We start from the raw sequence: 25149 nt of genomic DNA, 5'->3' as shown, positions 1-25149 counted from the left end.
ATTTATATTTTATTTACATTATTTATATATAAGTTATAAACTGAATATATACATTATGATACATTCAAAAATTGAATAAAGCTCGACTATACATGAAATATACACTGACTATACATACTTGTACAACAAATGACTATTTTTTTGATAATTATTTTTATCGATTGGCTATATGTCAGAATTATTATCCTTAAAGATTTTTATTATTATTATTATTATTTCGTTTTTTTAAAAAATAATTTAACCGACTCTCAAGACCCTTCCAGACACCCTTCATTTTTTAAAAAATTATTATAAGATCCACATTTTACCAGAACCTTCCAGATTGCCACTCCACTATATATATTCTTCGTACTCTCTCCCGTTTCTTCCCTAATCCAAACTCATTTTCAACTAACTAAAACCACTAACTAAAACCACTATCAATTGATCGAATCACATCCATTTCAATTTATTGATTGATCGATTGAAGATGCCGATGCGATCAACAGGCGGATTGAAACAAGAGTGGGAGCCAATCGTGCTGCACAAGCCAAAGATGAAGGCACAAGACCTGAGAGATCCGAAAACAGTGAACAAGGCATTGCGAACCGGAGCTCAGATTCAAACGGTGAAGAAATTCGACGCCGGTTTGAACAAAAAGGCAACGGCGGCAGCGGCTGCTGTTAATGTGAGGAAGCTAGATGAGGCGGCGGAACCGGCGGCGCTTGAGAAAGTACCGGTAGATGTGAGACAAGCGATACAGAAAGCAAGGATTGAGAAGAAGATGAGTCAAGCTGATTTAGCGAAGAAGATAAATGAACGGACGCAAGTTGTTACTGAGTATGAGAATGGTAAGGCGGTGCCTAATCAACTCGTATTGGGGAAAATGGAGAAAGTGCTTGGTGTTAAACTTAGAGGTAAAAATCACAAGTGAGAAGTGTTTTATTTGTGTTGAGAGTCGGACTTCAATGTATATATCGACTGATACTTATAATTAGTTAATGGCTCTGTAACTTTTCAAACTTATGGCTATGTAAAAAAAGTACGTGTTAATAATGTTAATGGTTCTCTTTTTTAATGGTATACTCTTTTCTCTGGCAAAATATTTCTATCTCGTAGTCATGAGAGTTGTCGAATTTAAGATACTAGACGGAAAGCACGGAAGAAATTTGGGAAAAAGACGCTGATTAATTTTCGCTCTTTGCGGATTGTTTTCGAGAAAAAAAATAATAGAGAAATTTAAGTGAAATTTAAAAGAATAAAAACACAAAATTAATGTGGAAAATTTTTTAATTGAAGAAAAAAACGCGATCATTTGGAAAAATATTTACTATATAAAAATTATATAATATATAATATTAATAATATACCTAAGAGAAAATTCTCTAATTTTTATATCTATTTTTTTAGATTTGTTGTTGTAATGTGTTTACGATGGAGGTGTTTATTTATAGGCAATATATTATTATATTTGATAAAATGTGTAAATTATTATTTTATTTTTTTAACTTTCACCAATTAAATGTCTATAATTTTGATATTCTTTTTTTTATTATTATTCAAATAAATACAATAAATTTCCACCTTTGAAAAAAATATAATTTATTGGCTTTTGCAGTTATGTAGCTACATATAATAGAATCAATATTCTAAACTCTTGCAACTTCATATAGTCTATTGTCGATAATCATAACTCTAATATTAATGTCATGATCCAAATTTAGGGCCTAGATATGATATGACGAATGAAGAACTCGAAAATACCTCAAATAAGCTTCTTGACATTCTTTTAGTCTTTCATAGATAATAATAATAAATAAACAAACGGAAATTATAATAATAATTTTTCAACTTACATATATTCAATAATATCTCTAACATTTAAATTTAATGGGACTAAAACAAGTCCTTAACTCACCTTTAATCATAATGAAAAGAAATGTCATAGTAAGTGTCAACATATCATAAACTAGAAAGATAAAAGAGTATTATTCTCGAAACATGAAAACTCACCAAAAGTAGCTTTAAAACGAAATCTCAACTTGCCACGAGGAGGAGAACGAGGAGGAGCACCATCCCTATAAGGTGATATCAATGTCATGTAGGCAAGAAAATATGTGTTAGTACTTTGAATGTACTAGGTATGTAGGCATGAACTACAAAGTAAAACATTTAGGACATTTATAAGGTAAAGTACATAAATGAGTGTTATGTCGGAAAAAGACGGTTTAAAATTAATTTAAATTTTTTAGAGAAAAATCAATTTTAGAAAAGAGAGTCACCACTTAATTTTAAAAAAAAAAACAAAAAACTTGAATTTTAAAGACTCTAACAGATTTAAGTCTTAAAATTAGAAAAAATTGGTAAGAGGTTCTTATTTCCAATTTGAGAAGGTGCGAGCATTGAAAGTGGCCGCTAACGCACGTCCCATTCTTGAGTGAGCTGGAGCACAACCAACAGAAAGATTCGATTCTGACTTCATAGAGCCGGTGCTGTTGTTGCCTGCGCGTAGGGTCGTCCCCACTCCCGTCCCGGGGCGCTCGACGATTTGAAAAATTATTTGATTAACTTTTGAAAACAATAATTTACTAGAAAATAAAGACTTTAAATTATTATTTTAAAAAAATAAATGATTAAACTTAAACATTGAAATTAATATACACGTATATAAAAAAAAAGTAAAACTTTACCAAATGACTAAGGTAGAAAATCATTTAAAAAGTAAATTAACATGAATTGATTTATCTTTAGGAGAATCTAATTGAGTTAAAATGAATTAAAATTAATATCTAAGCAAGCATAAATAACATAAGTATATAAATTATTACAGCCCAAATTAATATGAATAAATAATAATAACACATGAAAATATGGCTAGACACTTAGTTTATGTACGTCTGGACTAAGTTGTTGGGTCATCTGCGTTTTGGGCCTTAAGCCCAATTCCACTGTATATCAGATTGTATATATACTGTATATAACATTATTTCTGTATATCAAACTGTATACCACTTGTTTGTTTTCTGTATCTGTTGTATATCAGACTATATATACACTGTATATCAGTGTATACAATATTGTTTTCATGCATATCGGACTATATATATATATATATATATATATATATACTTTTTTCCACCTCTTTCCGGGCAGCAAGACTGAAGACGAGCGGAAGACGATTTCACCAACACCCAAGAGCTTGACGGAACTTCAATCAACAAAAAAAAAAATAGACTCGAACCTTCATGGATTCGACGTTATATAAGAACTTTGTTCTTAACCTAAATTTTGACTTCAATCTCGTATTTTCTTCGAAGAAAAATATAGATTGAAAGATAGAAAATTTCACAATTTTTAGGTTGGGGTCAAGAGTCCAAAATTCTAGCCAAATAAAAAAAAATTATAACTTTGGATGGCTATAAAACCTCTCACTTCTACCCTCTTCTTAATGAGAATATGATCTTTTATATAGGTTTCAAAAACTCCAAATTTTTTAATGAATTTTCGATGGGGGAGAATGAGATTTTTTAATTTTTTTTTATAGAAAAAACAAAAACAATTCAAAAATACAAAGTATAATTAAACTAATCTAACTAACATTGTATTTAGTAAAAAATAAAATCTTTTGAGATAATTTTCGAATAACCACATAAATAGTAATCAAAGATATAATTATATAGATATATGTATATTATACTAAAATTTATAAAAAGATAAAAATAGTTAAGAATAACATGAAAAATATCTTTGTTTTTATAAAAACTAATTATTTCAAAAATGTTCAAAATTTAAAGAAACTCGATAGCTAATTTACGTTGTGGAATATCAAAATTATGTGTCAACAATGAGTGCATGCATGAGTAATCAAGTAGATATCATTTAAATCACACACACATATATATATATATATATATATATATATATATATATATATATATATATATGCATAAGTAATCATGTAAATAACATTTAAAATGTTCATTTATGAAAAGTTGACTATAACTGACATTAAGGCCATGTGAGCTATTAAATGAAATCCAACATAACCCCTATGTTGGCCGGAGAGTCTACTTTCCTAGGGTAGAACTCCGTCAACTTTACATTCATTCTTTAACTTTAACTTAAGGGCTTTCATGGATCCATTAGTCTAAGCCTACAAGGGCTCCTATGTTGGCACATATTTAATGAGACAAGGAGTTGCTACTAAGATTCACTTACCGAATCTCACCTCAATGCTCTATTCAGTGCTAAGTCAATTCCACATAATAGTTTAATACTTTCAAATAGTCATAGCATGTAGCTTGAGAATTCAAAACATCACATTCGGTGGAATAACTCATTAAAACATTTAGAGATTCAATTATGCAAGAATTGTCCTTATAGCATAAAGAATCTATCATTCATAACATTTCATCATTCTTTTATTTTATAAGGGCCTAACCCATCGGTGGCCCCTCAAAGTTGATACCAACTTTTACTTAGACACCTCAACTAAGCTTTGTTCATTTTAGACACCTCAAGTAAGGTTTCGATGTGTCATTTTGACATTTTTTTTATAATCACCCAAATATCTAAAGTGTGTGTAATACACTTGCCGCTGATGTGTCAAAGTGACCAATTAAATGAAGTTAATGACCATTTTTTTCTAATCAAAAATCATTATTTTAAAATTATTTTTGATATATCTGTCACGTTTCTTCATTTAATTGATCACTTTGATACATCAGCGGCAAGTGTATTACACACTTTAGATATTTGAATAATTGTAAAAAAAGTATCAAAATGACACATCGGAACCTTACTTGAGGTGTCTAAAATGAACAAAGCTTAGTTGAGGTGTCTAAGTGAAAGTTGGTGCCAACTTTGATGGGTCACCGATGGGTTCTGCCTTTTATAAGACTTTTAATCATAGAAATTGCTTTCATGTATATTTATTTGGAGTCAAAACTTTCAAGTCAAATTTCATTGAACATATAGTAAAATTAGGTGGGTTAAAATCACTTCAACTTTCAAACATGTATGTAAATGAAATTATGCATAAATATTTTGAAATCTATTAATTAAAAATCATGCTTTAAAGGGATAAGTAGAGATAAATAGAGAAAATACTTGCAAGTCATCAATTCATACATATGAAATTGTTTTGCATCAAAATAGACTAATAATCATTAGTTTAATCACGATTCATGCTATTAAGTAGAAATAAGAATTAGTCATAAGAAAATCTTATTTGAATTCAAGAAATTTAGTTGAAAGAATTTTGGACTACATAGGTTGAAGAATCCATGGATAAACACCCACATACCTTCGAGTAAAGATTGAAAATATTTGGGTAATAAACATAATTTATCACATAATCAAAATAATTTAGAAATGAGAGTGGAAGGAATACTCTCATTGAAGCCTTACATATCAGGAATTCGAAGTTTTACTCAAAATTAAAAGACTTAATGAACACTCTTGAATCTTAGCCTTTTCTCCTCGCCAGAGCATTTTGTGTACTACCCGAAATATATGAATCACCGGAATAGTATTTCTACACTACTAAGAACTAAGAGTTCTGTTGCTACCAACTTCTATCTTTGTAGTCAAGTAGATCTGCATGCTCTGGTGGATCTAAAGTAGGTTTATGTTCAGCAACAGAAATATATATTTTGAGAATGAGTAAAGAAGTGTATAGAGAGAAGAGTTGCTTGACAAATCTTGATGAACAAAATGATGAAATAAAGTGGGTATTTATAAGTATGTATGAGGGACCTAAAAATAATTAAAATAATTATAAAGAAAAATTCAAAAATTTAATGGAGGATTGTGATGTCATGAGTGATATCAAATGGAGAACTATTGATGTAATGAGTGATGTCAAATGCATCTAGATCTTCTATGGTTGGTGAGATGAATCTTTTTTTACGAAATATCCTTTTTCGGAACTATGTTTGAATATTGTAACTTTCTAATTAGGATTTGATGTTTTCATATGAATTGTAGATCTAAAAGTCTTCTTTCATGTAGTTCAAGAATTAACTGAGTTGGAGAATCCTACGGTGAGATATGATTTTTCTTCTACAAATACTTTATTTTATCACAGCACCAGGTCTTACAAAGATTAATTTATTTGACCTACTTAGCCTAGGATTCTTAAGCTACAAAAATGTAGGTAATGCTGCTGGGGTTATTTAGAAATTTGAATCACCTAATTTAAACCATTCTATAAAAAGTTATGCCCCAAATACAAAAGTAGTATCATTTTCGTCGAGAATTGAAATACAATATACAACATTTTTTTAGGGGGTGTTACAATTAAGAATTATCATACCCTTAACATAAAGAGTACATTTATTTGGATTGAAAAACCAATTCAAAATTTTTCACTTGAAATTACTTTCCAATTTCAAAATTTTCAATTTCGGCTAATGTCGAAAAACTTGTTAATAACTTATGGTGCAATCCTTTTATTGATTTATCGAAAATTTATTAGCCATAGACATCTTTTCCACCACATATTTTACATCACTTATCAATCAATGCGTCTGTACAAATTATGGACACGCTAGAGTTATTTCATCTTGTATTATGACAATCTTAGAGAACATGTCATAAGGATACTTATTTCAGTGTACAGTCGGCGTCTTTGCCGAACAACTTCTTACAATCCTATTTTGTTTGAGTATACTTGTTGTTGATCAAAATTTTTAGTCCACAAAACTTTCAAAATTCCACTAGTCAATTCCTCTTGTTTATTTTTACCATTTGACCAAACTTGAATTTTTAACCACCTCTTTTGATCCCTACAGAGAATCACAAAAGTACTAAAGCTATATCTCCACCGTAATCATACATGTCATAAATCACAACTGTCATAGTTCGAGAAACATTGCTAATTTTTTTTATCTCTTAACTAATTCATACCAGATTTTGACAATACTTGTGGATAGTTTTTCATCAGTTTTGACTTTATTTTTTCACACAACCTGCTCCAAAACTCATTCTCTAACCAAGCTTCTCAAATCTAGTCCCATATGCTTAACAATACTAATAAATGGACAATAGCAATGAAAAAGTGCCCACTAAATTAATTCCTAGAAAAAAAATGTGGATCAAAACGGATATACTTAAATACCAAGTTTTTTTTAGCCAGAACCTCTTTAGATTATACTTATTTTCACTATTATCAAATATACAAGTACGCCAAAGCAACTCAACCAGAATAGTAAACTCTACCTACTACTCTACCAGGACGAAAATTCTGCTTGAAAATAATAATTCTAATTCAATTTTTTTGATGTGAAAGATCAGACAAAGTTGCAAACTCAGAACATACTAAAATTTCAAAAATAATTATTCTACACTAAAAGCTCTGATACTATTTGTTGAAAAAAAGGCACAGATTAATTTTCGTCCCTTTCAGACCGTTTTCAAGCAAAAAATAATAGAGAAATTTAAGAGAATAAACACACAAATTTAACGTGGAAAACTCTCCAATTAGAGAAAAAACCACGGATCACTCAGAAAAATATTCACTATATGAAAATTGTTAGTCATTAATACACAGTATTTTTCTCACACAACCAAAATACCTAAAATACTACATCCAAGAGATCTTCAAGAGTAAATTCTCCAACTCTCACTTGTATTTCTCTAGTTTTTTAATTGTTATGTGTTAATGGTGGATATGCTTATTTATAGGCAATTTAGAGTCATGATTGGTGCTTATGAACACATTTATGCTACTATATTTGATAAAATGTGTGAAAATCATTAGACTTTTTTCTTGACTTTCACCAACCAAATGTCCACAAATTTGACATTCTTTCTTCTTTATTCAAACAAATACAACAGAGAAAGGAGAAAGTTTTTAAGCTCGCTGATTAGAAATAAAAAATGACAGCTAAATTCAGTTATTTTATCTTCAAAACTCCAAATTAGTCCATAATTTAATAGAGTCTTTCACAGTTAAATATTCAATTTTTAATCTTTCATTAATATAATGATAGAGAAAAATCATGGTCTTCGTTTTATCTTAACTTGATGCTTTATTTTCTTGTTTTATAGTATCACCAAAATCTTTAGCGTTAAGGTGAATTCCATCATCAAGGATCCATGATAAATATTTTTTTCCGATAATGTCAAGTACCACAGACTCAATTTTGGATAAATTTAACATGATAAAAATTGAGATAAAAAATAATTTAGAAATAGCAAAGACAACTAAAATTAAATTCTTCAATAGATATACATAATATAGAAGTTAATTTGTCTTAAAAAATTAGAGTTTCATACTGATAAGATGTTATGAAATAATAATAATTTATAGATAATAAAGAAAGAAAGTTTAATAAAGGGAGAAAGAGGAAAATTGCAAAGAAAAAGAGATAATTTTTTTAGATTTGTGTGTTGAATTGCATACATTCGTTGGCTATTTATAACCAAAGTTAAGTATGCCAAATTTGACTAAAAGGGGTTAGGAAAAAAGTGAGGTAGAGGAAAAGAAGAGTAAAAACAATACTCTTTTTAAAATTTTCTCACTTACTTTCCCATTTTGTCTCCTTGTCGTAATTATCATCAATGTCTCTGAGATCATACTTTTCATATCATCCTTCATTTTATTTGATCGATTTGAAATTTGAGAATCTTATCATCCTCCGTGTTGAGGCTGAGAATGCTTATTGGTTATTTCTAATTTTAAAATTGACGCAATAATTTGAGTACTATAAGTTTCGATATCTTAGTTTACGTCTGCTTCAATGAAAAGACTCATCAGATTTATGGAAGAAACTAATACATTTTTTTAGAATAGTAGATGAGCAGCTTTAAAGTTGATAAAAACTTGCAAACATTTCAATTTTAGCATTTAAATTGGCAGGATTAACAAAGAAGACAAGTACTACCTAGTGTCTAGTAGAGTGGTAATTTTTAAGGATCAAATGATGTTAGTGAAAGAAATAGCTAAGATTTTGACGAAAAGGAGAATAATGGAGTGTGAGGATTTGTGAATGAAGACACCAAAATTAAGAGGACAATTTTACACAATAAAATAGATTATTAATCTCTTGAAATTGTTATTTTTAATTAAATCTCTTGGATAAAAAAAATTAACATCTATTTTTTATAAGGACGTAATATTCTTATGAAACTTTGTATTTGTATGAGTTTGTATTGTGGACCCTTCTACTTGACTATTTGTCAATTAAACTCTTAAACTCAATTTAAATGAGACTTTTACACCCCTCCAGCCATGTGTGTAACTCACTCTCTCTTATATATATGACATGTCATATCCATGTCAGGTATATTAGTACCATATCATAATTATTTCATAACTATTTTTAAATTATTAACCAAAAATGTTATTCCATAAAAGACAAAAATAACAAGTTTTCTATATTAAAAAATAAAATAAAATAGTTATTTCTCCCACTTTTCTTCCACCTCCCCCAACCCACTACAACCATTAACACCATCTCCATTCTCTTTACTTTTTTTCCTCTTCAGGGACGTCATACTCTATAGTCGTGACGAGGTTTTTCAAGTTCTTAAAAGTCATAATTTCAATTTTTTCTTGATGTTTTCATCATTTGCAACTCTTAATAAATTTCTTTTCTCCATTAATGCCAAGAAATCATCAATAAAATATCTCAATATATTTTAATATTTGTACACAATTTTACATAATATATTTCACTTAATTTCAAAAAGACATTTAATAATTACTTTTTTTTCTTTAAGACTGTTGAAATTTTTGTCACCTTATTAATTATAAATTACGCAGAAAAAATAGATCTACAACAATAATACATTTTCAATTCTCTAGGAAGAAAGAGAATATAAAAAAAAGAGAAAAAAGAAATTGAAAAAGACTGGGAAAGGAAGAAAGAGAGAAATGGGGATTGGATGGGCAAGAAGCCAAGAAGGTATAAGATGATAAGAAAGAGAAAAAGAAATGGGCTGGATGGGGTAGGGAAAGGAAGAAAGAAGTGAGAAAAAATTATTTACATTTTTTTGTTTTTGATCTTTTTTAAAAAGTAATAATTATTTTAAATCTATCCGACTATTTCGCCTTTTATAAATAATATTGAGATATGAATAAATTATTAACTAGTTGGACACCTGTTTTTTTCTTCTTTTGATCAGATAATGGAGAAAGCTCAATAGTGAGGCGAACTTAGAGTCCATTTGGAAGGGCTTATAAGTTGGTTTGATCAACTTATAGGCTTTTTTTGGCTTATTGCGGTGTTTGACTATCAATTTGAAACGCTAAATTTAAGTCATAAAGTTCTTAAAGTCATCTAAAAATAAAAAGTTGGAAACATTAACTTTGTTTTTTTGAAGGGCTTAAAGCCATTTTCATTGACCATGAAATGGTCAAGACCTTTGGAAAACACACAACTAACACACTCGCCCATCTCCGATGAACACCCATTGATATCCGACATTGCCGGTGTGATCTTGCTATTTAGGTTTTCTCATCATAGGTAATGTATATTACTCTCTGTTATATAATTGTTATTTCTTCACTTTGTGTATTCAACTTTGACTACTTTTTGGTTGACCTCTTTACATTCTTCAAAATTTTTTGGTGGGAGTTATAGATTCAACTTTGAAGTTTATTGTTTTCTAGCCATCTGTATACCTACTTCAGGAATCCCTCAACAGATTTAGAAATTTTAGCTTGCTCGCTTTTGGTAAGTTTCCTTCCTTTCAAATCTGGTTTTGAGCTTGTTTACTATGATGGGCGTTTCATGATTTTTGGGTTTTGGGTATTGGGTATTTGTATGTTTTGGCTATAGTTTGCTGTGTTTTCAGTTGATATTCTTAAAGAAAAATGTCATTTTCAGCTTTTGTTGGATAATTGGGGTTTGGGAGTTTGTGTGTTGTGGTTGCGGGTCTGGGTGTTTGTGTGTTGTGTGCTGAGGCAGATGCTCAAGATCGAAAGGGGCAAGGAAAGTTGCCTTGTGTTCTTTGTCATTTTTCTTTTTACCTTTTTTGCTTTGGCTGTTAACAACTAATCTGTATATAGGAGAAAACATCAAGCTTTGAGGAATGTTGCTTTGAGGAATGTTGCTTTGAGTCCCTAATAAGTGTGTCTATTAGCTCATGCACCCCCTTCAAGTAACATGTATTTATAAAAAAATAACTTAAATAAATATTTTATAGTGAAATTGGTTTTACAATATAAATTACTTTTGATTTAAAATCAATTTTAGAGTTTAAAAATCTTTTAAATTAACTTATTATGGAGTTAACAACTTTAAGGATATTTCAGTCATTTTGACAGAAAATAAGTGCTTAACAACACTTATTTGTCAAATACATCAATAACTTATTTTCAGCATAAACATTTTTATCCAAATACTCAACTGCTTATTTATAAAAATAACTTTCAGCATTTAAAAGTTCTAAAAACATTTCATACATTAAAGTCATATTTTTTAACCTCATCCAAACAGACTCTATCTAATAATCTTCTTTTGTATTCTTTAGTCAATTCACCTTCTTAATTTATCTAGTTTTTTTGAATAGATAGTTCATATGAGTACGTAATCTTATATTGCTATGGTATTGAATGATTTTAAAATGAATTAATCACAACGTTTAATTAAGCAAGTCTGATAGGTATATTTTTGTTCTAATCGTAAAATCTTACTTCGGAAACAAACGCTAATTTAGAATTCAATTAAATAATGATGCGGGTCGGATGGGTCAAGGAGACCCATTCATGTAATTACGTAAACCAAGTAGGGTTATTTAAGTCAACCCATGCTGATTTAGGGTTTTAGCTATAAGCCTAAAAGCAGCCGTGCCTTCACTTCTCTTCCCCTTCGTTGTTTTCGTCTGTCTGCCTTCACAGGTCTCGCCAAATCCTCCTGTAATTTCCCTTTAATTTCATTGCTAATTGTGTAATGTATTCGTATTCCTTGTTGTGTATGTAAATTTTTTGTATAAATTGTGTGTTTCATTTTCATGCAAACAAACAAACAAACTCTGCAATGGAATTAAAATCTGTATTTCTTTGTATAGCCTAATTGATTTAGCATCATAATTCATAAAGCTAGCTGTACCTCAACGTTTTCGGTGCTTCAATTTTTTTGACTGTGTTAATGTAGTATGCTTTGAAGCACTTAATGATGTGGCCTAGTGGCTAATGTAGTGGTTGTAATCCATGAGGTCTCATGTTCAAAACTTTGCCGAATAAAAAAGTACCAAGTGTAGTTGAAGGTAACCGGTACTCAGCAGAATAAAAAAATACTAAGTGATTTCTTCACATGTGTTTAAGCATTGGTACACAGAGTTACCTGGTATCTGTGCTCGTACCTCATTGAATTGGTTGATGTGTGTGCAAGTTGGACCAAAAACCGTGGTTGTAATAGTAGTAGTATGCTTTGCAGTGTAGAAAATGACTTGAGTAGGGTATTAACTTTCAATTTTCATTATGTCTGTCCAATAATATCTTCTTACTTAGTATGATTTATAATGTTGATGAGAATCTTTGTTCACACACACTGAGAACTTCTTTTGATAGTGACAAACTTGGAATTCTGTTTGTGAAGATAAATGATAGAATTTCTCCTTCTATCTCAATATATGATCATGTTTACATGTACCAATTTTTCAAATTTAGTAGGCGTGTGGCTATAGATTTCAAATATTGTTCACTTTATTAGGAATTTATGGACTTAAAGATGGAGTTGTGTTTGGTTATACTTTTTGTAAAAGTATTTGGAATGATGTTCATGCTTGAGTATACAATACAACTTTAAATGTTAAAAGTGAGTTGGAAAATAGGTTACAAGTGTTTTTCCAAATTTGAAAGACACTTCAAACTTGATTTGGAATTTTCACGACCAAACACTTGTTTTTCAAGTAAAGTTAAAAATTATTCCAAGAAAAGCTAATGATTTTAATGGCCGAATGGTTTTAAGAAATGAGTATTTTTTTTGTTTCATGCATAAAAGTCACTTTTTTTAAGCCCATCCAAACGGGCTCTTAGTGCTCTCCGTACTCATCTCTTTCTCCACCGAAATTCAAATGTAAGTTATGCTTCTCGCTAAATTTCCTCTGATAAACCCTAGTCCAGTTTCCCTGTTATGGTAAGGAAAAAAAAGACTTGGGCATGAATATTTTTGAATCTGCTAAAATTGTCTATTTGAGATGATGTTGGATATTATACATGACAATTAGGTTTTTACGCAAAGAAATCAAAATAGGCGTCTATTGAAATTGTACAAGCTTTTGTATCTGTGTATATCTAAACTGTCATTCGCGCGTCTTATTTTTTTTCTTTAAAAGTTATCTCTCATGGTACTGTCGCTTTACACTGTGGAGGGGAGGGTATATTGTACACCTTAGCCCTACATGAATTTTGTCGAATTTGCTATTTGAGATGAACTTGAACTTTAACTTAATAATCAGGTGTTTATGTGCAGAAGCCATCTATAGAAATTGTATGGCCTTCCGTCCAGTTGCTAATTCACTTCATTGATTAGTTATTTCCTTCTTCGAATGTGGTCATATTCTTTATTCATTTCATCTATGGTAGTAGACATTGTCTTTTTGTCCCCGTCTAATTAAAGTTACTATAGTTTCATCAAAGTTTTCATTTGTATAAGCTGCTAACATGTTTTTTTTTCCTTCCTTTTTCTCTGCAAAGGTACAGTTATGAAGGGAGCAGTGCCATTTGGTGACCAGGTAGAGATATCATCAGGTGACTCATCTTCCTCTAATACAGATGACTGTAAAACGGAAAGCAAATGGATGAAAAATAGTATCACCATCGATCAACCTGATAGCGAATATGATTCTGAAGGTACGTGTCATAATTCACATAATTGTCTAGTGATTCTCTCAATCTACTCGCAACAAATGACATAATTCACATAATTGTCTATTGCTTTATCTCTGTCAAATATAAAGAAAAACAAATCTTCTCTTCATTAAGTTTGGGATATATAGTGTAGGTAGAGAATTTTTATGTTTTTCCTCAATACCTGAGGATCTTATTAGGTTGTTAGCATAATCTTGCGTCCTCCTTTAATATGGAAACTTGGGAATTAAAGATGGAGGTAGGAATTTAACTATCTGGTCAAGATTTATCACATCAAACTGTTGATTGCTGAATTGTCATTAGCAAGCAGTTCATGCATACGTAAAGATTGGTAGAACGAATTTGTTAATTCCATCTTACATCTTTCCCACAGTTTGTCTTATAGTCTTTGGTGTTATGGCATTCTGTAATGAAGTTCAGCCATGCAGGATCTTCACATGGAATCTTTATATGAAGCTTTTATGCTAACACACACATATCATTTAATAGCACTTCAGTTCCACTTGTTTGAATAATGTAAGCTAAGAGCATCCTAATAGAAGTGATTTGAAATATACCTTGTAAACGGTTTGTTTTTCCGTCCTAAAAATGGTATTGTCGGTGGTTACAATATTCGCCAAAGCAGAACTTCTATTATTTCGTCTGTTGAAGTAAGGTGCTGCGTTAATGGTATCAAGAAGATGTAATATAATTACAATATAAGCTTGGTTAGCTCCTAATACAGAATAACAGGGTGCTAACCAAAACTAAAAAAATTGGCTATTGATACAAAGTAAGAGAGTTAATAAAATCTAAAAGGGGGATAGTTAAGTTTTTCTCTTTGGAAAAATGCTCCCGCGCACATATACCAAGATATTTCTCTCCTACTTCTTATGGGGTGAAACACCCTTTTCTGGTGGCTCTTCGGCCGAAAAATTTCTTCCTTGTCTTCTTAACCTAAGTAATCACATTCTGTAATAGCTTCCAACATCCTCCTTTCATCTTTCCAGCCAGTTGTAGTGCTTTTAAGAGGATTTTCACAGTGGCAAGCACAATTTCTATTCAATCATTTTCTAGTGATTGCTTAGAAACTTAGGTTTTTTACAACATGGGTGAAGATACGATTTATTGTGATGTTGGTTGGTTTTGAGTCTTTAGATATCACAAAGTTTTTCTCAAAATCAGAACGTGGTTCGAGTGGGTCGAACACAACAGAAATTCAATGAGGCGAGTCACTTTAAGCCTTAAAGTTATGGAGTGGGTTTGTCATGTATTTAATACAACATCCAAGGAACAATCACTGACAGTTAGAGATGGAAAATAAGTGACCGTTTTGTGACAAGAAAGGGTTGCTAGGATGATAAACACCCTTCACCTCCAACCCTAAGTTTTGGGTTCGAGTCACCAAGTGAGCAAAAGGGGTGAGAGTTCCTTAGGAGGGGTAAAATAAAGGGACCATTTTGTTGATTCTTTCTGCACTCTTAAAAGCAATAAATATGGAAGGTTCATTGGTTTTATTGCGATATAAGGGGGTAGTCGAGCCATAATTATTACTCCAGAGGTGACATTTAATACTGGATGGTTAGAGGTAGACCAGAAAATCATAAGATTCATAAATGCTTCAGGAAGAGTGAAGAACATAACAATCCCATCATGACACCTTTTCCAGTTATGTAGAGCAATGTATAGGTAACTAAAGGGACAGAGGCATCAACATTAAAAACCATGACGTCACAACTCGATTCCTCGAGTAATGATGGCACTTACTATAACCTATCAGTAGGCAAACCAACCTGTATCCTGAAACTACAAGTAATGGGATTAAGGGCAGAAAGTCTAAATTCAACTAAACCATAACATAAATAACAGGAATCATACAAGAAGAAGCGAAAGCAAGCCAAAACTATATACAAATAAAAGATTCCTCCTAGAACCTGAAAGTCACATGTATAGAGCTACTAACAAAATGAGTATATGTCCCAAAAGTGGACCACAAAAACTAGACTGTCTCAAAAAGCAAAAAACAAGTCATTATTTACAGAAGGAGACAGGCAAATCCAGAATGCTGTGTGCTCACCCTTGCCTCCAAGTCTGACTGCAGCTGGCTCGAGATCAACGCTGGTAGCTGGTGCTCGGACCTGCATCACGAAAATAGATGCAAAGTGTAGTATGAGTACCAAAATAATAGGTACCCAATAGGCATCATAGGCCGACTGAGCAAGAAAAACAAAAGCAATATGAAATGTGAGAACCTAACACCACCAGAAACGACAATGAGAAATCTAAGTATGCATACGAGCGTACTAACACACAAAGAAAAAGAGTAGTTAACTAAATTCGACCATGCTCTCATAAACCTGACGAGTATGCTCGTGCATAAGTTAAAAGTAAAACCCAAACGGACTCTCATAAGCTCGATAGGCATAAGGAAGAGTTGAAGTGTAATAAGAGAATCCAACGAAGTTCCCATCAATGCCACAACTTTCCGCGGACTTGAACCGAATCAATTAGTGAGCCAGAAGCTTTAACCAAAATTGGAAAGAGTTAAGAACATGAACTGGATGAAGATGAAAGAATCAAGGACTTGAATCGAGATTTGGAGTATCCAAGGCCTTCAACCAAGGCTAATGATAATCGTGGACTTGAACTACGTATAAATATGACCAAGAACTTGAATTGAGGTGGAAGTAGCTATGCACTTGAACCAATGCTAAAAGTAGCTGTGGACTTGAACCATGGTTGCAAGCGGCGGTGGACTTGAACCATAGCTGAAGAAAGCCAAGGATTTGAACCAAGGCGAAGACTTGAACCACACTCATGGAGTGAATTGGAGACTTGAACCACGAATAGAGGCGAATCGGCTAGAAATAGGATCAACGACCAACTGAGCATCACGGGGAGTACCACCAATTCGAGTTCCATCAATAAATCACTCAAGCCTGAACCATATCTAATCATAATTGACGAGTAGCTTCCAAAACCAAGAATCAAGTAATTCGAAACCGACACAATCAGGGAATTATGGATAAGAGGTTCCAAGAGTGGTGTTACTTCTAGATAAGGCCAGACTATCAGACTCAAGTCTCTGCTATATCAGTCTATCGGGAGCTAAGCCGTCCGAAGTGACGTCGAGGAGATTTCAAGGCCTAACAGCTCCAAAAGTATGCAAGTCTATGGCAATCGCCAGTCTAAGCCTAAAGTAAGGCCAAACATGCTTCCAACAACAACAATACATCGTACAAGGGCACACCACAAGGTATGAAAGATCAACCAATACGATAGACATGCTTCGACCGCCCGAAATACTCAAAACATAGCCTAAGGCATGTATTCTAGGAATTTAACATGATCAACCACCTAACACCCTTAAATCCACACAAATCAACATACAAATGCTTAGTCATGCTCAGTCTAAGGAGATGGAAGCCGTAGCTTACCTGTATGCCAACTGCTCGCGCTACAAATCACGTAACTGGAGCTTTTCCCTTTCGTACAGCCTTAGAACGCTGCCTTATTATCAAAAATAAAATCACAACATTATTATGGTCGTTTAACAGTAAAATTATCAAAATTAGGGATGGAACAATTTTGGAATCAAAAATAGAAATGTGGGACACGCTCCAATAATTTCGTAATTGACTTCGTGAAAAGATTTTGAATACCTCCCCAAACTTGTGTTTCAAATCGGAACAGCCCAAATGAAAACATGCAACAATTTCCCGAATCAATCACCATTAAGGGCTAGGACAATAACTATAAACGCGATTTTACATCAAATGAAGCCTCCTCGCTAACTCCAAAATACTCCTATATAACAAGAGATATTCATTTTTGAAGTTGGGATGAAGTGCTGATCGCATCTCTGGTCTTAATTAAAAAGACCAGAGAATTGTTCATCGCGATCGCGGTCAAAGGGGCTCGCGATCCCGAAGGCCTTGCGAAAAGACCATCGCAAGCACGATTTGAGACCTGCAATTGCGTAAGCCAAAGCACCAGAGGTCCACGATCACGACTTTTGGGTCGCGAACGCGAAGGCCTGGCAACCCAGTACTTCGTGAACGCGGCCATGAGGGCTCGTGAATGCGAAGACCAAACTTGGCCTGCACCATCAACAGTTGGTTTTGGGAATGAACAAGTTCTCGACGAGTGCTCGAGATTCGTTCGGAATTTCATGCGCGCAAACAAGATATGCTACCCCACCAATTTGACGTTCTGAACTCAATACAACAACAACAACCCAATGTAATCCCACAACGTGGGGTTTGGGGAGAGTAAATTGTTCGCAGACCTTACTCCTACCAAGGTATGACAGCTGTTTTTAGGAGATCCTCGGCTCAATAAAGCATAAAAAGACGTTAGATAAGGCTAAAAAATAAAAAGGTCAATAAGTTCAAAGCTATATGATAAGGCACATAACGGAGACGCTACAAATAAAATAGAGTAATCAAAGTTCGGAAGGTACGGGAAGTACGGAAAATAATAGATAATAGCAGACATCATCGAACAAGAAATTATAGTGTGCTAAAGCGTCTACTAATATGATAGACTATCGTGACTATGTACTAGCCTTTTACCCTAATGAGGTCCTCCACACCCTCCTATCTAAGGTTATGTCCTCGGCCAGCTGCAGTTGCACCATGTCCTGTCTAATCACCTCTCCCCAATATTTCTTCGGCCTACCCCTACCTTTTCTGAAACCATCCACGGCCAACTTCTCACACCTCCGCACTGGGACATCTGAGTCTCTCCTCTTCGCATGCCCAAACCATCTTAGTCGCATTTCCCGCATCTTGTCTTCCATTGAAGCCACTCCTACCTTGTCCCGAATAGCCTCGTTCCTAATTCTGTCGTTCCTGGTATGCCCACACATCCATCTCAACATTCTCATCTCGACAACTTTCATCTTTTGAACGTGAGAGACCTTAATTGGCCAACACTCCGCCTCATATAACATGGCCCGTCTAACCACCACTTTGTAGAACTTGCCCTTAAGTTGTGTTGGCACCCTCTTGTCACATAGCACACCGGAAGCGAGCCTCCATTTCATCCACCCTGCCCCAATATTGTGTGTGACATCCTCGTCAATCTCCCCGCAAATTTTCATAAGAGGACATTTTAATGAAAAGTGGGTCCCACACCCAAATGGCATTATTAGCCAAGTTCCACAATGTGCCTCAGGATTAGACTAGAAGCCCTGAAAAGCGCACAAAGAGTCATTCTAGACCAAATTTGTCATTTTAAGAACTAATCGAGCTGATGGAATTTTCATCTGAGCGTGTTTTTCAAGGATGTTTAGCAAAGTCTAATTTAGTCCAAATTTCAAAGGCTAAAATGCCAAATGGCCCCAAACTCATACCAAAAGCCTCGATACTCGTGCCGACCATGCACCTAGCCTAATTTGGCCATTCCAGATCTGATGGAATCGTCAAATTCCGTTTTGAGGTCATTTACCTGATGTGATGACCGAAATCAACTTTTCAAGTTCCAAAAGTTCTAAAACAAGAAAACAGGCCTAAAACCTAAACGAATGACCAGATAACCGAACAGTTAGTGCCAGCAAGTCATAAATAACTCGGGGTCGCTAGAAACGTTCTAAACGATGAATGAATACATTAATTCAAAAATGACCTAGAGAGTCATTACACATGAACTTGAGGATCTCCATCCCTGTAAGCTCTAGAATCACTGAAGTTGACACTAAGAATCGATTTATTCTTGATCTAGAAGTTGAATCCTTCTACCTGGACCAAGTAAAAGAGATACCTATCACATGCAAATCAAAAAGAAGGTGATTATCAATGAACTTCGGAAACTCCTCGATGGCCCTCGACACCAGCCAACATCCAAACCTCTACTTCTAGAATTGAATAGTATTAGAATACCCCCCTCCCCTTTAACTCCCAAGGGGTATCCCACCTCCCCATTCCAGCTCCTAACTTCTTCCACAAAATCTATTTTGACCCTCCCCTACCGGTACATAAATTCCCTCGAAACTCCACTCCACTCCATTACCAATGTTTATGAACCGTACCCGTACCATGAAATCCCCTTTGTTAACCTCCAGATGCTCCAATTTTTTAGTATCCCAAAGCATAAGAATATCTCCCGCACTTCCCCAAGCCAGAATATAATCTTACTTCACCTACTGTAACCCCCCCCCCACAGGCACGCTCTTCTACTCCTCTAATAAGGCTATCTGTCAAGACCTCCATTTTTGTTTCTTGAATGCATATCACATCTGCCCCACTCCCTAAAACCTACTTTGATGGTAGCATTATTATCTATATTGCGCGGACTCTTCGTTTTTGTCGTCGAACCCGTCTCGACACCACCTGGCACGGGTGCGGGGTGCGTCTCAGATTCGGTCAACCCCATCCGGATAATTTGACCAGAGTCAAGAACAAATTTTCTCCGACAAAGATGATAAATGAATAGCTAATAGAAGTTGCAGAGACCATAGAGGAGTGAAAGAGGTTTCAGGGAAGAAGAAATAGAGGAGTGAAAGAGGGTCAAAATAGATTTTGTGGAAGAAGTTAGGAGCTGGAATGGGGAGGTGGGATACCCCTTGGGAGTTAAAGGGGAGGGGGGTATTCTAATACTATTCAATTCTAGAAGTAGAGGTTTGGATGTTGGCTGGTGTCGAGGGCCATCGAGGAGTTTCCGAAGTTCATTGATAATCACCTTCTTTTTGATTTGCATGTGATAGGTATCTCTTTTACTTGGTCCAGGTAGAAGGATTCAACTTCTAGATCAAGAATAAATCGATTCTTAGTGTCAACTTCAGTGATTCTAGAGCTTACAGGGATGGAGATCCTCAAGAAGAAATAGACAACCTTTTTTTTTTCTGCACCACTCCTTAAAACCTACTTTGATGGTAGCATTATTATCTATATTGCGCGGACTCTTCGTTTTTGTCGTCGAACCCGTCTCGACACCACCTGGCACGGGTGCGGGGTGCGTCTCAGATTCGGTCAACCCCATCCGAATAATTTGACCAGAGTCAAGAACAAATTTTCTCCGACAAAGATGATAAATGAATAGCTAATAGAAGTTGCAGAGACCATAGAGGAGTGAAAGAGGTTTCAGGGAAGAAGAAATAGACAAACAAATTACTTTAATTATAAGTTGTCTTGGGAAAAGAAGTAGACACTAGAGAGAAGTGAAAAAGGTTTCTTGAAAGAAGAAAAAAAAAAGGTTGTCCGGTGCACTAAGGCTCCCGCTGTGCGCTGGGTCCGGGGAAGGGCCTGACAACAAGAGTCTATTGTACGCAACCTTACCTTGTATTTCTGCCAGAGGCTGTTTCCAAGGTTTGAACCCGTGACCTCTTGATCACATGACAACAACTTTACCAGTTACTCCAAGGTTCCCCTTCTCTTGAAAGAAGAAAGAGAGTACAAATTTCTTTGAAGAAGAAAGAGACAAACAGATTACTTTTATTACAAATTGTAACGTGTTCACTGTAATGGCCCTTTTATTTCTCTGAGTTGTGACACTAACACGTAAATAATCAAATTTTATTCAAATATCTAGGTTATGCTATTTATAACTATTTTTTCCTTATAAAATGAGTGGTAATTTTTAAATTAATTAGTAGCATGTTAACTTTTTTGATAATTTAGAATATCTTTATAACTATATTTTTATAATGCTGAATTTTTTTAGTCGAATCCCTTCCCCGTATCCATACTCGGATTCATATCCTCGAATCTTAAAATTTAGATTTCGACTCTCGGATTCGCACTCGTCTCGGATACCTGCTCTCGAGTCCGAGCAACTTAGCCTATTATTAGGGTCATTCAAACTCGTCTTGTTCCATGAAATAATTTTTTTTTTTTTGACAACAAATTTATCTACTCCCCACCCCTCTTCTCCCCTGGGACTCTACCTCTTTCCTTGCTTTTAGCTCTGCTTTCATACACCACTTTTTAAACCTTTTTCTTCCCAAAACTCCTTTGCTTATCCTCTTTGAGATCATCCATCTCTTTTTCTCTAACCCATTTGCTTCTTTTTCAATTTCTCGAAGCAAATTTTACACCCTATCCTCCTTTAAGGTATTTCTCTCCTACCCAACTAGACATGTCTTGCCCAACCTCAAAGCAAGCCAGCGGTAGTGCATCGACTCTTGGAACACCATTACAGTCACTTCCACAGCCAATAAACAGCTATAAAGTCCATCTATAATTCATCAAACATTGGAAACTAAGGGAAGTGCGAGAGCACATTTGTTGACTAAAAGGAGTATTAATGCTAATAGTTTTTTGATAGTTGAACTACCTACTTAATCAGAGATCCTAGTTTTCTTGTCTCTCCTGTAGACCTCTCCCATCTGGTCTCTTTCCCTTTTTCTCCAGCTTATCTCCAGAACACAACCACCAGCTACAAGAAAGCCTGCTCTTTGAGTGTGCACAAAGAGAATGCGGAAGTACATTTAAGGTCCACTCAGTTTTCATACTCTTATCTCAACATTTTGCTTTCAATTGCAGAATGCACATAGATTTTTTTTGTTTGTTCATTCTTGGTTTTGTATCTGTGTGACTTTTAAGAGAACTTGATTTTGGATCTGTATGTGTTTTAACAGCATTAGCTTTGTTTCGGGATGAAAATGATGAAAACTTTTTCGTTTCTTTCAAACAAGTTTTCTGCAACCTTGCCAATGGTAACAGAGTGGGATGAAAATGATGAAAACTTTTTCGTTTCTTTCAAACAAGTTTTCTGCAACCTTGCCAATGGTAACAAAGTAAGGATAATTTTAGAATTAGGAGATTCTCATAAAATGAAAATGAAATGCTGCATTTGGACAAATGCTAGATGCTTAGGTATTGCTTTTGGTTTTCTTCTCCAATAAATAGATCATGAGACAATAAAGAAAAGATTACTACTTATAAAATAAAATAAGAAAAAAAGAGGCTACTTTGCATCAAGAAACTCTTAGATGGGATGAAAAGAAAGAAGGGCCGGTGAAGAGGGGAAGCAAAAGAGGTGTATGTATTTTTTTTTTTGGGTGTGGTTAGTCAAAAATGAGAAAATTAGATGGGAAAGGTTTAGAAGATACCCATCCATGTCAATTTTTTAGCCTTGTCGAATTTGGGAGAAAAGACGTATATCTAGTTTGCTTCCTTTCGATCTGTACCAATTAACCGACAATCTCTGGCTAGAAGTAGCTTTCATTTAATAGAAGCTGGATGTCCCAAGGAAAATTCTCGTGCATAAATCTATGTTCAGATATTTTAACTAGTTTCTGATGTGAAAGTGCAAGTTTGAGAGGTTTCTTTGATGATAGTATTGACTCTCAAATGAGTTGCCTTTTTTTTTGGTGAGTATGGATATTGTTTCAAAGATTTTATGTTCATGTCTTGGTTCAAACTAGTTGCCACATGAGTGACTACAGTGCAAGGTTACAATGCATCTTTATTTAATGTGTTATATTCGTATCACTAGTCTTACAGGCTCTGTATTACAGATTCAATCGTAAGAAGAGCAAGAATGTACCAAGAGTACATGAAGGTGGTCCCAATTCCCACACAGCGTGGTTTTGTTATCCCTTTCACCTCATGGGTTGGATTGGCTGCATCCATGAAGGAGTTATATGCGCAACCCCTACACTATCTTACCAATGTCCACATGAAGAAGTTGGATCAAATGAGGTTTGGTACTGATGATGAAGACGTTCCATTAGATACCATCATTGAACCTAGCAAAGCTGAAGCAACCATCTGGCTTATTGAAGAAGTTCACAGGTCTACATCGTCTCATCATTATATTGCTAGACTTTGGCTTGCTGATCCAATGTATCATGTCCATGTTGATGCAATTTTCCCTAAGCTGCCGAATTCATCAAAATAGATTCTTTGTCGATCTATCTTCATGGACTTGGTTTAGACTCATGAGCCTTCTACTTGAGAATCAATCCCATCTCTCCATCACTCTTCCCCAAACAACCATCTATGTAAAAAAAATTGCGCATCATATGGATGCTTTTTCTCCTCATTTCACATGATGATGCAGTGAACATATGGGCTATATAGTGAAATTGTGTTTTTGCATTACGTGGTGAAGTAGAGAGTTTTCTATGGTGTCTTTGCGGTTGTCAACTTATGAGCAGTGTAGTTAAGAAGGTATAGGTTCAACCGTTCAAGTGAACCTTGAACTTTTGACACTCGGCTGGGGCATAGATATATGTGCGAAAAAAAATCTAATATTTCAATAAAAACTCAATTTTGAACCTATATTTTACATGTAGTTATATATATGATATTGTGTTCAATGCATGTTTAACATTAGCATGTATGACGCACTTTCTTATGCAAATAACAAAGTACATTTTTAAAAATTAGCAAGTGACTGACGTGAAATTGAAAAGAAGACCTAGGATTAATTACTTATGAAGTAACATCACAAGACTAATAGAAACGCTCTGTTTTCTTTTTCCTTTTATCTTTTTGCAAATAAGTACATTTGTAACAAGAAAGAGGAGAAAAATTACAATGGTAGATGCACAACCAACAAAAGTTATATGAGCCTCTATTACAGTGGTCTACTTTTTTTTTTTTTGAACTTTTTACTTGTTATTCACTTCTCTTCCACTCACCCAAAGGTTGTGATGGATTTTTCTCACACTCGTGTTAAAGAGGTAAAATATTTTTCTCATCGACTCATGGATTTTCTTGAATCAATCATGGTAATGAGCTATTTTAATGATTATTTTATAATGAGGATTGATATCTATCATTATCTTTTCTAATGATGTTAATGACTATGATTTATGACTTTCCATTGGGATAATGACTAAGCACTGAGAAGACATTAAGGTGGGGTTCGGTCCAGAAGCTCAAGTAGTTTCCCAAAGAAATCCTAGTAGCAATCTTTAGTTCTTAACTACGTTGCCTGCGTAGGTTCTTGCCAATATGGCCTAGCTAGTGGATCCACATATTGCTCATGATGTTATGATGTTTTCACGGAGTCTACTTTGGCAAAGTAGCCTCTCCCTTTTCGATGTGAGAGTTATATCGAATTCCATGTTATAGCTCGCATAGTCTTATATATCGGTTAAAGATCCCTATCCCACACAAAGGTTTATGAAATGATATAAGGCCTTATGATGCATTGACCACATGATGATGATGTTCTTCAAATGTTTTCATGTTTTACCCATGTTTTAACGATATTGGTCATTCATCCCATGCTTATATTATGTATGTCCTATTATCATTGTTGATGCAAGCTTCTCATATACTTGGTCCATTCTATGTACTAATACATACTTTTGCTTATATTGTATTATACTGTAGGGACCGATGATTATCACGCACTTCCTACTCATGGCTAGAGTTGAGCTTTATTTTATCATAGTTGGTGAGTCCTCACGCTTT

At 34.1% G+C, this 25149-nt stretch overlaps 3 protein-coding genes across 4 annotated transcripts in view; all 3 read left to right on the top strand.

Annotated features, from left to right (window-relative positions):
- Positions 1-329: 329 nt before the first annotated feature.
- On the top strand, positions 330-1097 carry LOC129870775 (multiprotein-bridging factor 1c). The gene has a single exon (XM_055945637.1). The coding sequence runs from the start codon at positions 470-472 to the stop codon at positions 911-913; it is 444 nt and encodes a 147-aa protein (XP_055801612.1). The 5' UTR covers positions 330-469; the 3' UTR covers positions 914-1097.
- Positions 1098-11757: 10660 nt separating this feature from the next.
- LOC129870129 (protein RDM1-like) lies at positions 11758-23826 on the top strand. Its single transcript, XM_055944741.1, has 3 exons — positions 11758-11845; positions 13628-13783; positions 23241-23826. Exons 2-3 carry the CDS (start codon positions 13636-13638, stop codon positions 23621-23623), a joined length of 531 nt encoding a protein of 176 aa, XP_055800716.1. The 5' UTR covers positions 11758-11845; positions 13628-13635; the 3' UTR covers positions 23624-23826.
- The window catches only part of LOC129870127 (40S ribosomal protein S21-like), a 32560-nt gene continuing 19187 nt past the window's right edge, over positions 11777-25149 (top strand). The window contains exon 1 of one of the 2 annotated variants that reach the window (XM_055944739.1): positions 11777-11845. The gene's annotated coding sequence lies outside the window, so the exon portion shown is untranslated. The remainder of the gene's footprint in view (positions 11846-25149) is intronic. The other variant, XM_055944740.1, reaches the window with a different exon arrangement.

The sequence above is a fragment of the Solanum dulcamara genome, chromosome 10 (assembly GCF_947179165.1).
Source record: "Solanum dulcamara chromosome 10, daSolDulc1.2, whole genome shotgun sequence".
Classification (NCBI taxonomy): Eukaryota; Viridiplantae; Streptophyta; class Magnoliopsida; order Solanales; family Solanaceae; genus Solanum; species Solanum dulcamara.
The sequence above is the reverse complement of the archived record's forward strand: the minus strand, read 5'-3'. Positions and strand labels throughout refer to the sequence as shown.

Bases quoted from the DNA above. Each gene is read 5' to 3' on its own strand.
- LOC129870775 (XM_055945637.1), top strand. From the start codon at position 470: ATGCCGATGCGATCAACAGGCGGATTGAAACAAGAGTGGGAGCCAATC.
- LOC129870129 (XM_055944741.1), top strand. From the start codon at position 13,636: ATGAAGGGAGCAGTGCCATTTGGTGACCAGGTAGAGATATCATCAGGT. The intron at 13,784-23,240 runs GTACGTGTCATA...TCTGTATTACAG, and splicing joins TAGCGAATATGATTCTGAAG to ATTCAATCGTAAGAAGAGCA.